Source organism: Benincasa hispida, chromosome 4 (assembly GCF_009727055.1).
Source record: "Benincasa hispida cultivar B227 chromosome 4, ASM972705v1, whole genome shotgun sequence".
Lineage (NCBI taxonomy): Eukaryota > Viridiplantae > Streptophyta > Magnoliopsida > Cucurbitales > Cucurbitaceae > Benincasa > Benincasa hispida.
The window spans coordinates 7,298,277-7,311,187 of record NC_052352.1 but is presented as its reverse complement, the minus strand read 5'-3'; the positions used below and the strand labels follow the sequence as shown (position 1 = coordinate 7,311,187).

Below are 12,911 nucleotides of genomic sequence, written 5' to 3'. Positions count from 1 at the left end.
CTTATTTTCATAATGGTATCCAAATAAAATATAATGGAAAATTTAAATTGATATAATTATTAGTTTAGTATTTAAATGAATAAAACATAAAATTCAAGAGTGAATTGATTTTTATTCTAAACGATAATAATAATAATAAAAAAAGAAATTTTCTATTAGAAAGACGTTTGGCTTATCATCTTTTTGAAGAGTCCTAAACCCCAATTTGTTTTGAAGTTAAGTATTTGCCCTACAAGATCTTTTTGCTTTTTAATTATTTTTTAGTTCTTCCTTTTTGAGATTCTTACTTCTAATCACTAAAAATGAAAGATGACCCGTCTATTTATATAATAGTTTTTGCGTAGAATAACTTTTAAGAAAATAGTAATTTAATTAAAAAAAAGAAAAACCCTTTTGTGTGATCAACTAATCATCACGGCGGTATTGGAAAGAAACCCACCGCCGAGCCCGGCCCTAAGAATCTGAGCTGGCATGTGTTCCAATTACAGGACGCACTGCATCCTATGGTTCGGCCGGGCAATTAGGACGCAAATCTGAAAGCAACCGACAACCTTCATAATTTCAATTTTTTAAAATCATAATAATTAATAATCACGAGCTCCTTTTTCTTTTAATGAAAAAAATTCCCGCCGTCCACTATCAATCGTCAAAATTTCCGTTACTTCGATGGCAGAAATCGAGTGTGGTTCTCCGTATCACAATAACGATAAAGAAACCTGTCAACGAATGAGAAGACGAAACGTGGCAGAAAAATTTGGCCCTTTAAATAGTGAGAATAATTAGGATTAATTAAGGGCCATGAGTTTTGTTATGTTAACATCTGGCCTGACCCTCTCAGTTTTTCATCTCCGCTCAACACGTTTCCCCATGGCTCCAATTTCTCTCTCTTCTTTCTCTCATCCGGCTTCAGTTGTTCCTTCGCCTTGTCTGCAACTTTACCGGCGAATCTTACTTCCCCGTAGAACTCCAACTCTTGTTTGTTCTTCCTCCACTTCGATTACGTCTTCCTCAATTTCGGCGCCGGAAGTAGTGGTTACAAGAGAGCGCGGCAAGAACGGGAAGCTCGTTAATGCTCTGGTAATTTCTCGCTCTCTCTCTCTCTCTATTGATTTTGTAATCTGAGGATGTTTTTGTTCGGATTGTTGATTTATCTTTTGATTCCTCGGGCTTTTCTTTTGCTTTGTTCTTGTCCACCACTTTGATTCTCATCATGCCAAGGCATTGTGTTAGTCTCTTGTATCATGTGGTGCAGCGATTTGTAACTCTTTGCGTTTACTGAATGTTGAAATAAGTGCTGTTTGTTCGAGTATTTTGATTAATTGTTGCCTTCTCAAATTCTTACCAGTTTTCTAGATCTTTCCGAAATTGTTAAATCATTTTGAGAATCGTACTACCTCTACAACTACTGGAATATTGTCGTTCTTGTCGTTTCGGAGGAGACAAGAATGAGCATTCCAGTGGATGTTTCTTGCCGCTGAGATAAATTGGAACTGTAATGGTTTTTAAGCACCAAAGTAGTTTCTGTTTTCCAATAATTAAAATATCTTCTATCATCGGCTGTAAGATAAGAAGGCCTCTAAAATCAAATGACTGATTTATACTCGAAAAATGCTTCGGTTCAATTTCAGTACTTATGTATATTCTCAGAACTATGTTGAACCATTCCAGAGCTCTACATGTGGCGGTAAACTACTAGCTAATCTCGATTCTTTTCTCAGAGAAAGCTTCTTCGTATAGCTACTTATTGGTCTTAGGAAGCATTGATATGAAAAATATTGGTACTCTTTATTGAGTCAAGAAAATGCTCATATCAACTTCACCTTTTCCATGATGCATTTTGTACTTTCGTGGTGATTTGATTAGTGCTTGTATAGGTGGAGTACTTGGATGGAATCCTGTTAATTGCTTAGTCTGGCATAGTATGTCATCTAGAAACTAATCCTTTGTGTCAATCAAGAATAAGTATGGTTTAGGATGGAGAATAGCCATTATGTTTTATCTCGAACTTTTGTCCATTATCATCCCCCAATGGATAAATGTTTCTGACATGAACATAAGGTTACATGTATATCAATGTTTCTCTCCTCGATTCCCTTCCACAAATAATAATAATAATAATAATAATAATAATAATAATAATCATAATAACCCTTAATTTGATTGCCTATTCTTAATGGAACTGTTGTGAAGGTAAAATAATGGGAAAGCAAAAGTAGTTGGCCTTCATATTTTTGCATGGATGAGCAAGCTACAAGTGATGTGTGAAACCAATATAGACTGTGTTGATATTCCTGATATTGATCACAGGCAAGGCATGGAATAAACTGTTTGGAACTTCCCCTCATTCAACACAGACAAGGACCTGACTTGAATAGGCTACACTCTGTACTTAGTGGTAAGTCCTTCACAAATGTTTTCTCTCCTTGAACTCCTAAAAAATCTTGCCATTCTTGTTGAAACGATTCTCTCCATGTCAAATGCAATGCCACATAATATTGCAGGATGTATTTCTGATGGCATTTAATTGACCGCAATAATTATTTGTAATTTTCAATGTTAAGATTATTTTAGACACAAGTGCTTACAATCTTTTCTTCTTCATTAACAGATTCTGTATTTGACTGGATTGTCATAACTTCCCCTGAAGCTGGCTTGGTGTTCTTAGAGGCATGGAAGTAAGGTTTAGAACTAACTCACTAGACTCTCATCATTCTTGTATGTCACGCAATTTCTTTTTTATTTTTGGATAGTTGTTAGTTTCCTAAAACTTCGCAAGCTTTGAAGTTGCGTAAAACTTGATTTCTATGTATAGGATGTCATTACTTTAAGAAATTCATACTCATCGTACTTGTTGGTCTAGCTGTTAATAATCTTTTTAGTAATGGATGGTTTATTTCAAGTTACAGGTGAAACGGCCTATGGAAACACCATATTACTATTTGATAATATACATTGTTATGCTTCTACCATCAGATAAATTATATTTTATGATGAAATATAAGAAAAGAGAGACTAATACACAGTTTACGTGGAAACCCTAGGACAGGGAGAAAAACCACGATATAGACCTGTTTCTTATTATTTTTAATTGATACACTGAATACAAGAGAATAGGGTGAATAAATAGACCCTAGAGAGCCCTAGGGTAGAAGACAATTACAATAATACCCTTAGGGAAAAAACCCTACTTTCAACACTCCCCTTCAAGTTGGTGCATAAATATCAATAAGACCCAACTTGCTAATTCAGTAGTCAAAATTTGGTCTAAGTAACCCCTTGATGAGAACATCTGCCACTTGTTGACTTGAGGGAATATAGGGGATGCAAACGCTCCCATTATCCAGTCTTTCTTTAATGAAGTGTCTGTCGATCTCTACATGTTTGGTTCTGTCATGCTGGACTGGATTGTTTGCGATGCTTATTGCTGCTTTATTGTCACAAAACTACTTCATTGGAAGCTCACTATCTTGGTAAAGATCAGACAACATCTTCTTCAACCAGATTTCTTCACATATCCCTAAGCTCATCGCCCTGTACTCAGCTTCAGCGCTACTCCTAGCCACTACTCCCTGTTTCTTACTTCGCCAGGTGACAAGGTTACTCCAGACAAAGGTGCAATACCCAGAGGTTGACTTTCTATCAACGACAGAGCCTGCCCAATCATAATCGGTAAATGCTTCAATAGTCCTTTTTTCAGACTTCCTGAACATTAGACCCTTACCAGGAGTCCCCTTCAAGTACCGAAGAATACACTCAACTGCAGTCATATGCTCCTCATATGGAGCTTGCATAAATTGGCTTACCACGCTTACTGCATATGAAATATCTGGTCTTGTATGGGACAGGTAGATCAACTTTCCAACCAACCTCTGATATCTTTCCTTGTTAATAGGAACTTTGTTGTTTATAACACCAAGTTTTGCATTATACTCCACGGGTGTGTCAGCGGGTTTACACCCAGTCATGCCTGTTTCTTTGAGTAAGTCCAGTGTATATTTCCGTTGCGATAGTGAAATACCTTCTCTTGATCGAGCCACTTCCATTCCAAGGAAGTATCTCAGCTTACCAAGGTCTTTAATCTTAAATTCTCCGGCCATTCTTGTTTTGAGCCTTGTAATTTCACCCTCATCATCGCTAGACAGAACAATATCATCAACATACACTATGAGGACTACAATCTTCTTGGAGTCGGACCTTTTTGTAAACAGTGTATGATCTGAGTGCCCTTGTTTGTATCTCTGTGCTTTAACAAATGTGGTGAACCTATCAAACCAAGCCCTTGGAGACTGTTTCAGTCCATATAATGACTTTCTCAGTCTACAAATCCTGTGCTTGAACTGACTCTCGAATCCAGGAGGAGGGCTCATACAGACTTCCTCTTCAATTCTCCATTCAGGAATGCATTTTTAACATCTAATTGGTGAAGTGGCCAATCTTTGTTTACAGCAATCGACAACAAAACCCGAATAGTGTTGAGTTTGGCCACGGGAGAGAATGTTTCAGAGCAATCAATTCTGTAGATCTGGGTGAAACCTTTAGCAACCAGTTTGGCCTTATATCGGTCCATTGTCCCATCTGATTTGTATTTTACGGTGAACACCCATTTACATCCAACTGTCTTCTGCCCTTCAGGTAAAGGCACCTGTTACCACGTCCCATTTTTCTCAAGAGTCCTCATTTCTTCCATAACAGCCGTTTTCCATTCAGAACTCTCCATTGCTTCACGAATACTGCTTGGTAGTGTCCAAGTTGGTAGTGAGAGCTTTAAATTCGGGAGACAGATTGCTATATGTCATGTAGCTGTGCATAGAGTACTTCGCGCATGAACGAGTACCTTTCCTCAGTGCTATTGGAAGATCGAGAGAGGCATCATGATTTTCCAACTCTCTAGGTTTCTCAGCATGATCTGTCATCTGTATATCAAGGATTTCAGTAGTATCTTCCACTTCCTTATCAAAGACTAGCATTTTTCCTTTACTGCTATCATTCTTAGCTATCTCCTCATCTGTCACATTTTCAGTATTTCCACCTCCTTCATCCTTATCTTCCCTGCACTTGTCAGTCTCCATACATATATCAACATCATTAGTTTCAGGAATACACGTACTTGGACCAGATGCAGGGTCTGATTCATGGACCGGAGTTGGCTGTTCAACAGGTGGCGTCCCTTCCTTTCTAAGATTCTTCCTATAGTAGGTTATCCATGGAATCTAGTTGGTAGGGAGGATAGGACAGGCTTTTTCAGAACTAGGAGAAGGTATCGGGGCGGATTCCCCTAAAGGGATATCATAGGAGGACCAGTTAGGCTCTTCACTCAAGCTCTCCCCCTGAAGATGACTAACGGGGAAGAAGGACTGATCTTCAATGAAAGTAATATCCATGGAGACAAAATACTTACGAGAGGACGGATGATAGCATTTATACCCACGTTGGTGGAGAGGGTACCCAACAAAAACACATTTCTGAGCACGAGGGGTGAATTTTGTGCGATTTGGGCCATGGGAGTGGACAAACGCGACACAGCCGAAGACATGGAGGGGTACATCAGAACTCAGGCGAGTAGTCGGAAAGGATTATGAAAGTCAAGGACACGAGAGGGCATGCGATTAATGAGGTAAGTAACAGTAAGAATGGCATCTCCCCACAGATAGGATGGAAGAGTGGCAGACAACATTAAGGACCGGGCAACTTCCACCAGATGATGATTTTTACGCTCGGCTACTCCATTCTGTTGGGGAGTATAAGCACATGAGCTATGGTGGACAATCCCCTTAGACACAAGAAAGTCATGGAAAGAGGTGTTCGTCCATTATCACTCCTCAAAATCCCAATCTTTGCATGGAACTGGGTTTCAACTATGGTATAAAATTGTTGAAAGATGGAAGACACCTCAGACTTATCAGCAAGTAAGAACACCCAAGTGAGGCGTGTGTGGTCATCTATGAAGGTGACGGACCAACGTTTACCAGTGGAGGTGGTAGTAGGCAAGGGTCCCCAGACGTCACTGTGAATGAGGGAGAAAGGACTGGACGACTTATAAGGTTGAGAACGAAAAGTAATACGACTTTGTTTGGCACGAATACATACATCACAATTTAGAGACGCTATATTAATATTGCGGAATAAATGTGGAAACAAATATTTCATATATTGAAAGTTTGGATGTCCTAAACGATAATGCCATAACATAAAGTCATTTTCGGAAGTAGAAAAATTTAAAGACATAAAACCAGTTCTATGATCCTCCCTAGAAGAAGCATCGTCAAAAAGGAAGTAGAGCCCCCTATCGTGCCGAGTAGTGCCAATCGTCGTCCCCGACTTCTGATCCTAAAACACAACAAAATCTGGTGAGAAAATGGCCTTACAATTAAGATCTCTTGTAATTTTACTGACCGATAAAAGATTATATGAGATTTTAGGCACATGAAGTGTATCACGTAGTACTAAACCATTAAAAGGAGAGGTATTTCCTTTCCCTGCAACCGGGGCAAAAGACCCGTCTACAATTCTAATACGCTCATTTCCCGCACTCGGACAATATGAAACAAACAATTCTGAAGAACTGGTGAGATGATCTGTGGCCCCTGAATCTACAATCCAGGGTTTCTTGTCATTAATGCTAATAAGGCCAAAAGATGGAAATGTACCTGATTGTGCAATGACACTCACCCCGACAACACTCAAATTGGTCTTATTATCGGTTGAGGGTTGATGCTGTGTATTCTCATTAACTGAGTCACTTACGAGTGCACGCCCAGAATTTGATTTGTCATGTGACTGTCGTCGCCTACTATTTGGGGGCCTGTCGTGCAGCTTCCAACATTGGTCCTTTGTATGCCACGGCTTCTTACAATGCTCACAGATAGGTGTGGGCTTTTTATCACTGTCGGCACTGGAAGCCTTTGTGCATCAGTGGAAACAACCACATAATTGTTTATAGCATGTGACCGATCCTCTTCCAGTCGAACCTCTGAACAAATCTCTCTGAGAGAAGGAGTAGGTCGTTGACCCAATATGCGACTCCGAACACTGTCAAATTTTGGGTTTAATCCAGCCAAAAACACATACACCCGATCTACCTTTTCAAGTTTCAAGTACCGGGCCCCATCTTATGCACAGTTCCAGACAACCTATCGGCAAAGGTCCATCTCTTGCCAATACACTGATAATTTATTAAAGTAGGAAGTAACATCCATGGTCCCTTGTTTGCATTCATGGACCAGTTTGTGTAACGTGTACAATTGAGATGCGTTCTGTCGCTTTGAGTACAGATCCCTGGCTGCCTCCTAGATATCTCTAGCAGTTGCTACATACAGTAAGGGTCGGCCAATCTATGGCTCCATACTATTGAGGACAGAACGTAATAGAGAATCCTCCCCTTTCCAGATTCTTTCTTGAGGATCGCCTGGGATAGGTTTCAGAATTTCTCCTGTCAGATACCCGAATTTGTGCCTTCCTTCTAGGGCCATTCTGATCGACTGGGACCAGGAGAAATAATTCACCCCATTCAGTTTTTCTCCTACTAGAAATCCTACAGTATTTCCCATTGAACCAGTTAAGTAAGTTGTATTGGGTAAAATAGAGAACGAATTTATCGGATTCTCTGTGGTGACTGATTGAGGGTTTGGGCCAAGGGCCGTTTCCAAATTTGAAATCTGCATTTGAAGATAGGCCAATCTGGGTCGAACATCGTTAGGGTACTGGGCCGAACCACCATGATTTGGTGCGGCTGGAAAAGAGCCTTCGACCGGCGGCTGGTTGTGAGAGGAACCAGCTGGGTATGCTGGAATCAGGTCGGGTCTTGGAAAGACAGCGACGACATCGGAGCAGCAGTCCGGATACTGTCTCTTATACACATCTAGATGTGTATAAGAGACAGGAACCAGCTGGGTATGCTGGAATCAGGGCGTCGGCCGGAGAGAACACGATTGGAGGTTGCGGCGCTTGGAAAGGCTGCGGTGGCGTCGGGTCGGTAGCTCGGATCCGTGCCTGGGAAAAACGCGGTTGGACAGAGGTAGATGCGATCGGCTGCGTCGGTTTCTCTCCTCGGGTCGGCTCCCGAAGCGGTCGTGGCTGGGCAGAGAAAGGAATGGCCGATGACTCGTGCGGCATGGTCGGCGCGAACGAGGGTTGTTGTGGCCCGATCTCACAGTTCTGTCCTTCGAAGGAACCCTCGATCGACGTTGACGGCGCCCCATGCGGCGGCTGGACGGCGGCTATGGTGGCTGGAAGAAGTTGCGGTAGGGCAGATTGGAGGTATTCTTTTACAGCTTCTTGGATAACAGCTTTTATGTCCATGATTGGAGCTTCGTCTGTAGATGTCTATGGTTGGTTCTCGTCAATGACGGCTAGGGTTTCGTCGCCATGCTCTGATATCATGATGAAATATAAGAAAAGAGAGACCAACACACAGTTTACGTGGAAACCCTAGAACAAGGAGAAAAACCACGATACAGATCTTTATCTTATTATTTTTAATTGATACACTGAATACAAGAGAACAGGGTGAATAAATAGACCCTAGAGAGCCCTAGGGTAGAAAACAATTACAATAATACCCCTAGGAAAAAACCCTACTTTCACCATTCTACAACATTGAGTGCGTTGTTGGGACCTTTTTTTTGTTCAAGCTGTATTGCTGTGTGGTACATGAGCTATATCATTCATTTTGAAATGTATTGTTGGTTAAGTGAGTCAAAATGTGTCTCTGAATTTTATTTTATCACTGGTCGTCACTTTCTTGCTGTTGAATAGCAATTTGCATAGTTAATGGGTACAAATTCAAGATTGATCAATACTTTCACATCGTGTTTTCCATTAAAGCTGTTTTAGGTCATCCTTGGGAGTGTTAACTTCGGGTGTCATACGGGCCTGAATTCTTTATAGTGTTAAGTAGCACCTTCGCTTTGTTCGTAATGAAAAGGTTTTCGGTGAGTGATACTGTTAAGAACCTGGAGTGTCCTTCACCTTCCTACGAGTAAATGACCAAGGAACAAAAGAAGAAAAGAATAGAAAGAAAGAAACAGTGCACAGAAGGCTACAGATTTAATAATATTTCATTACTCATAAAGAACTTGACAACAGAGAATTGGTGATATCAATAAGCAACAATCAAGATAAGAAAAACAAAAGAAAACCAAAAGGGTCCAGCAGAATTCGAGAGAGCTGGGGAATCTCTCCATGAAAGCTTCCTTAGCTCTTATTTATCTCACAGAAATTCCTTGCCCTTCAATAACCTCAGGATGCTCTATTTAACGGCTGAAAGTGGTCCCCCCTCCTTAACCGAATTCACCTCCCTCTATCTCCTCTGAAAATGAATCTTTCCCTACTGCTTCTTTTGTAACAACTTCTTCTTGTTTATTCCCCTTTTTGCCCCTTCTTTTGTAAGTGTAAATCATTGGGGGTTTAACAGATACCTTCACATTGTTTTGTTCCTTAGGGCCGCTGGAATGCCAAAAGTTAGAATAGGTGTTGTCGGAGCTGGTACAGCTAACATTTTTGAGGAAGTGTTGCAATCATCAAAACTACTTGAAGTGGCATTTGCACCCTCAAAAGGTAAGATGCATGTCAAAATCACATCTCATGCATGATGCATGTATATGAATTATTTGTGGATTGCATTTGTTTGCATGATGTTATTAACATTTCTAGGTATATCATTTACTTATTGTCTTAAATCAAATAACATGACGAAAAACTCTCCAAAAAGACACTGCAGTAGTATGGAAATGGAATGTTAGAACTATATCTAAAAAAGAGAAATATGTCAAATGAATTAGATACTATTTGTGCTGGTAGATTCTATTCTTCAATCTTCACTCTGTTATGCTTGTTGTTGAACAATCACAATTTGCCAGGTGTTTGTAACTTCACAGTAGATTTCTTTTTCGTTTGTCTTTGTTTTTTTTCAAAAGAATTGAGAGGACAAAGACGATTTATTATTTGTATTATGTGTGTAGGATTTCATTAGAATAAGAATCCTTTTGCAGAGGTGCTTGGTTGTCCTGCACATCATAATTTGAATTAGTTTTTTTCTCCAATTATCTCTTTCAGCAATAGGCAAGGTCTTGGCTTCTGAGCTTCCAAAGTTAGGAAATGCAAGGTGCAGTGTCTTGTATCCTGCTTCTACTAAAGCAAGCAATGATATTGGTATGTTTTTTCTTTTACACTCTGAGAGCTATTTCCCATTAGATAATGTGGTAACAATGGATGTTTGTTTGTTGTCATCATCATTTTTTAAAAAACCACCCATTCTTGTTTTCTCATGCCATAACTAAAAGAAATTCAATTTGAACTGGAAGTATTGCTACTAAATTGTTGCTTCCTGGCATGCAGCTATAAATTGTATAAGGTTTACTTGATTAGCCACTCTTTGTGATAAGTCCAATTCTACCTGGAATGGTTAGCCAAATTTTCACAAATGAAAATTTAAAAAATATCTCGAATTAGATGAATAAAGTTATACTAGTGGCCAAGTTATTTATGTTCTAGCCACTGCAATAATTGGGAACTTTTGTTCTAAAGAGATCCAAGGAAAAACGTTGGAGATAGCGGTACTTGAAGTTAGATGTTGGCTCGTATTGCTAAAATCAATATTTTTTTTGTTTATTCTATAGCAATATTTCATATTTCATACAGATTGATCTCTCTTTCTGAATATATATAGTATATCCACATTTAACTAACGTATAACTTCAGCTATGAGTAATTTGAACTTTGGTTAGATATCTCAAATCAATTTTGAATCCCGAATGAAAATTTTAAATCAAGCTGCAATTATAATATTGAGTCATAGACTCATAACTAATGGTAACAAACCACTTGATGTATACTGTATCCAAGATATATTTCTCTCCCTGTTCCTCCCAGTTTTGTACATCCTTTATTAACAGTTCTTCAACTGAACTGGCAAGCCTCAGTTTACAAGTAGACAGTGATTTATGCAACATTTAACATTCAGACGACAAAATTTATGTTTTCTTTTGTGCACCTGATTTATGCAAACTGTAGCTGAGATTTTAAATTCTAATGTCAACTGATCTGTTTACAAGTAGACAGTGACAAACTTGAACCAATTATTTTATCTGTTAGCTGCTTTTTTTTATTAAAAAATTATTTTTACTTTTACTTTTATTTATTTATTTATTTTTGAGGTCTAGTATTTGTTAGTCACATTGTAGCACCAGTGTACTGGTGTGGTTTCGGTGTTCCGTCTATTATAACTGAAAGTAAAGTAATGGCTTCAAAAAATAATCTTGGTATCTCTTTTTGCTGTTGTACAGAGGAATGCCTTTCAAATCGTGGATTTGAGGTCATGAGGCTTAACACCTACACCACGGTAAAGTATTCACGTCCCTTGATATATATCTTGTACGCTGAAAATTTAAAGACAAGCCACACTGATTCAGTCCTCGCAATTTTTAGAGGGTATTCATTTGTTTGATCTGGAGTAAAGTTCTCAATAAATAAATTGTACAATGCAAATCTAGAGGGAATCAGTACTAGCAAACTATTATATGGGACATTCTTTTTAGTATACCATGCCAATACTTAGATAATTAGTTGTTGTATGGGGTAGAGGTTTTTTTTTTTGGAAGATACTTGAAGAGAGCCAGTACATTGGAGTAAAGGTGTAGGAGAAATTTACAAGGAAAAAAAAAAAAGAATGAAATTGAATTTGTTATTGAGTGCGAAATGGATATCTCCTCTCCGTAGGAATCTTGAATAATAATACCTTGTTCCTCCACCATTCTCTTCCTAAACTTTTTAGGCATCAGCCCTACTGATGTGCTTTTCAGGCACCTGTTGATTACGTTGATCAAACCATTCTCGAGCAAGCAAGGTCATTGCCTGTTGTCACAGTGGCTTCCCCTTCTGCAGTTCGGTATGCGGCAGTTTAAATTACTTGTACTGTCTGATTAAACTAGTTCTCCCCCAAGTGAAGAGGGAATTTGTAGTATGAATTTGTTTGTTCATCTTGGCATTGATCACGAATCTGTCGCAACAGCGCGTGGGTCAATCTTATTTCAGAGCCAAAGGAGTGGGAAAAATCACTTGCCTGTATTGGGGAAACAACTGCAGCAGCAGCGAAAAGATTAGGATTGAAAAACATTTACTACCCTAAGAATCCTGGCTTGGAAGGGTGAGTTATTCCGTACTTCGACTTAATTGAGTAGATCGAATATAACGAATACTGAATATATACAAGCATGATAATTGAGATGCAGGTGGGTTGATAGTATATTGGAAGCACTAAGATCAGAAGCTCAAGTGGTTGGTCACTTTTCAGACTAGCAAATATTTGAAGTTGTGAATTAAAGCATCTCATCATCATGGAATGATCACCCGTCCATTTGCCCGAGTATTTATTCGAGGTTAGGCGAATGGAACTTTTCTATTCCAGTAGTCCTACGTACATTCATCCCACAGTTTGTTGGCTTTGGTATTAGATAATTAGTGCCCATTGATCTATTTTCTTTATTGTTCTTTTAGTTAAACATGTAGGGTGAGAGACTTAAACCTTGACCTCTTGGTCGATGACACGTTATTGAACTAGTTGAGTTATGTTCGGTTGACTTTTATTTTATTTTAATAGAATGTAAATTCAGCTCCATTATCCCAAATATTTTTTCTTCTCTTCATCCAAACTTTAGTTTGAAATTTAGTAGCTCCAAATAATGAAGTTTCCACGAGCAGTTTGTAATCGAACATGCAAATAAATTGCGAAAATCCTAGCGTTTATATGTCAAAACTTAGATGTTAACAAACACAATGCGAGTTGGAAGTGAACTCATGTTTATTCTCAAGGTAAACAAGTAAATATAAAATGGTTAGATCAAACAAGTTTAGAGAAGTTTAGAAAAAGGAAAAAGAAAATCTTAAAGTTAAACTTTAAGATCTTAGAATTTAAA

General features: G+C 38.8%; 1 protein-coding gene across 1 annotated transcript; it reads left to right on the top strand.

Annotated features, from left to right (window-relative positions):
* The first annotated feature begins 800 nt into the window (after positions 1–800).
* On the top strand, positions 801–12,623 carry LOC120075671 (uroporphyrinogen-III synthase, chloroplastic). Its single transcript, XM_039029274.1, has 9 exons — positions 801–1,077; positions 2,308–2,395; positions 2,609–2,675; positions 9,440–9,555; positions 10,054–10,149; positions 11,283–11,338; positions 11,799–11,884; positions 12,008–12,142; positions 12,228–12,623. The coding sequence occupies exons 1-9, from the start codon at positions 811–813 to the stop codon at positions 12,292–12,294; spliced, it is 978 nt and encodes a 325-aa protein (XP_038885202.1). The 5' UTR covers positions 801–810; the 3' UTR covers positions 12,295–12,623.
* Positions 12,624–12,911: the final 288 nt, after the last annotated feature.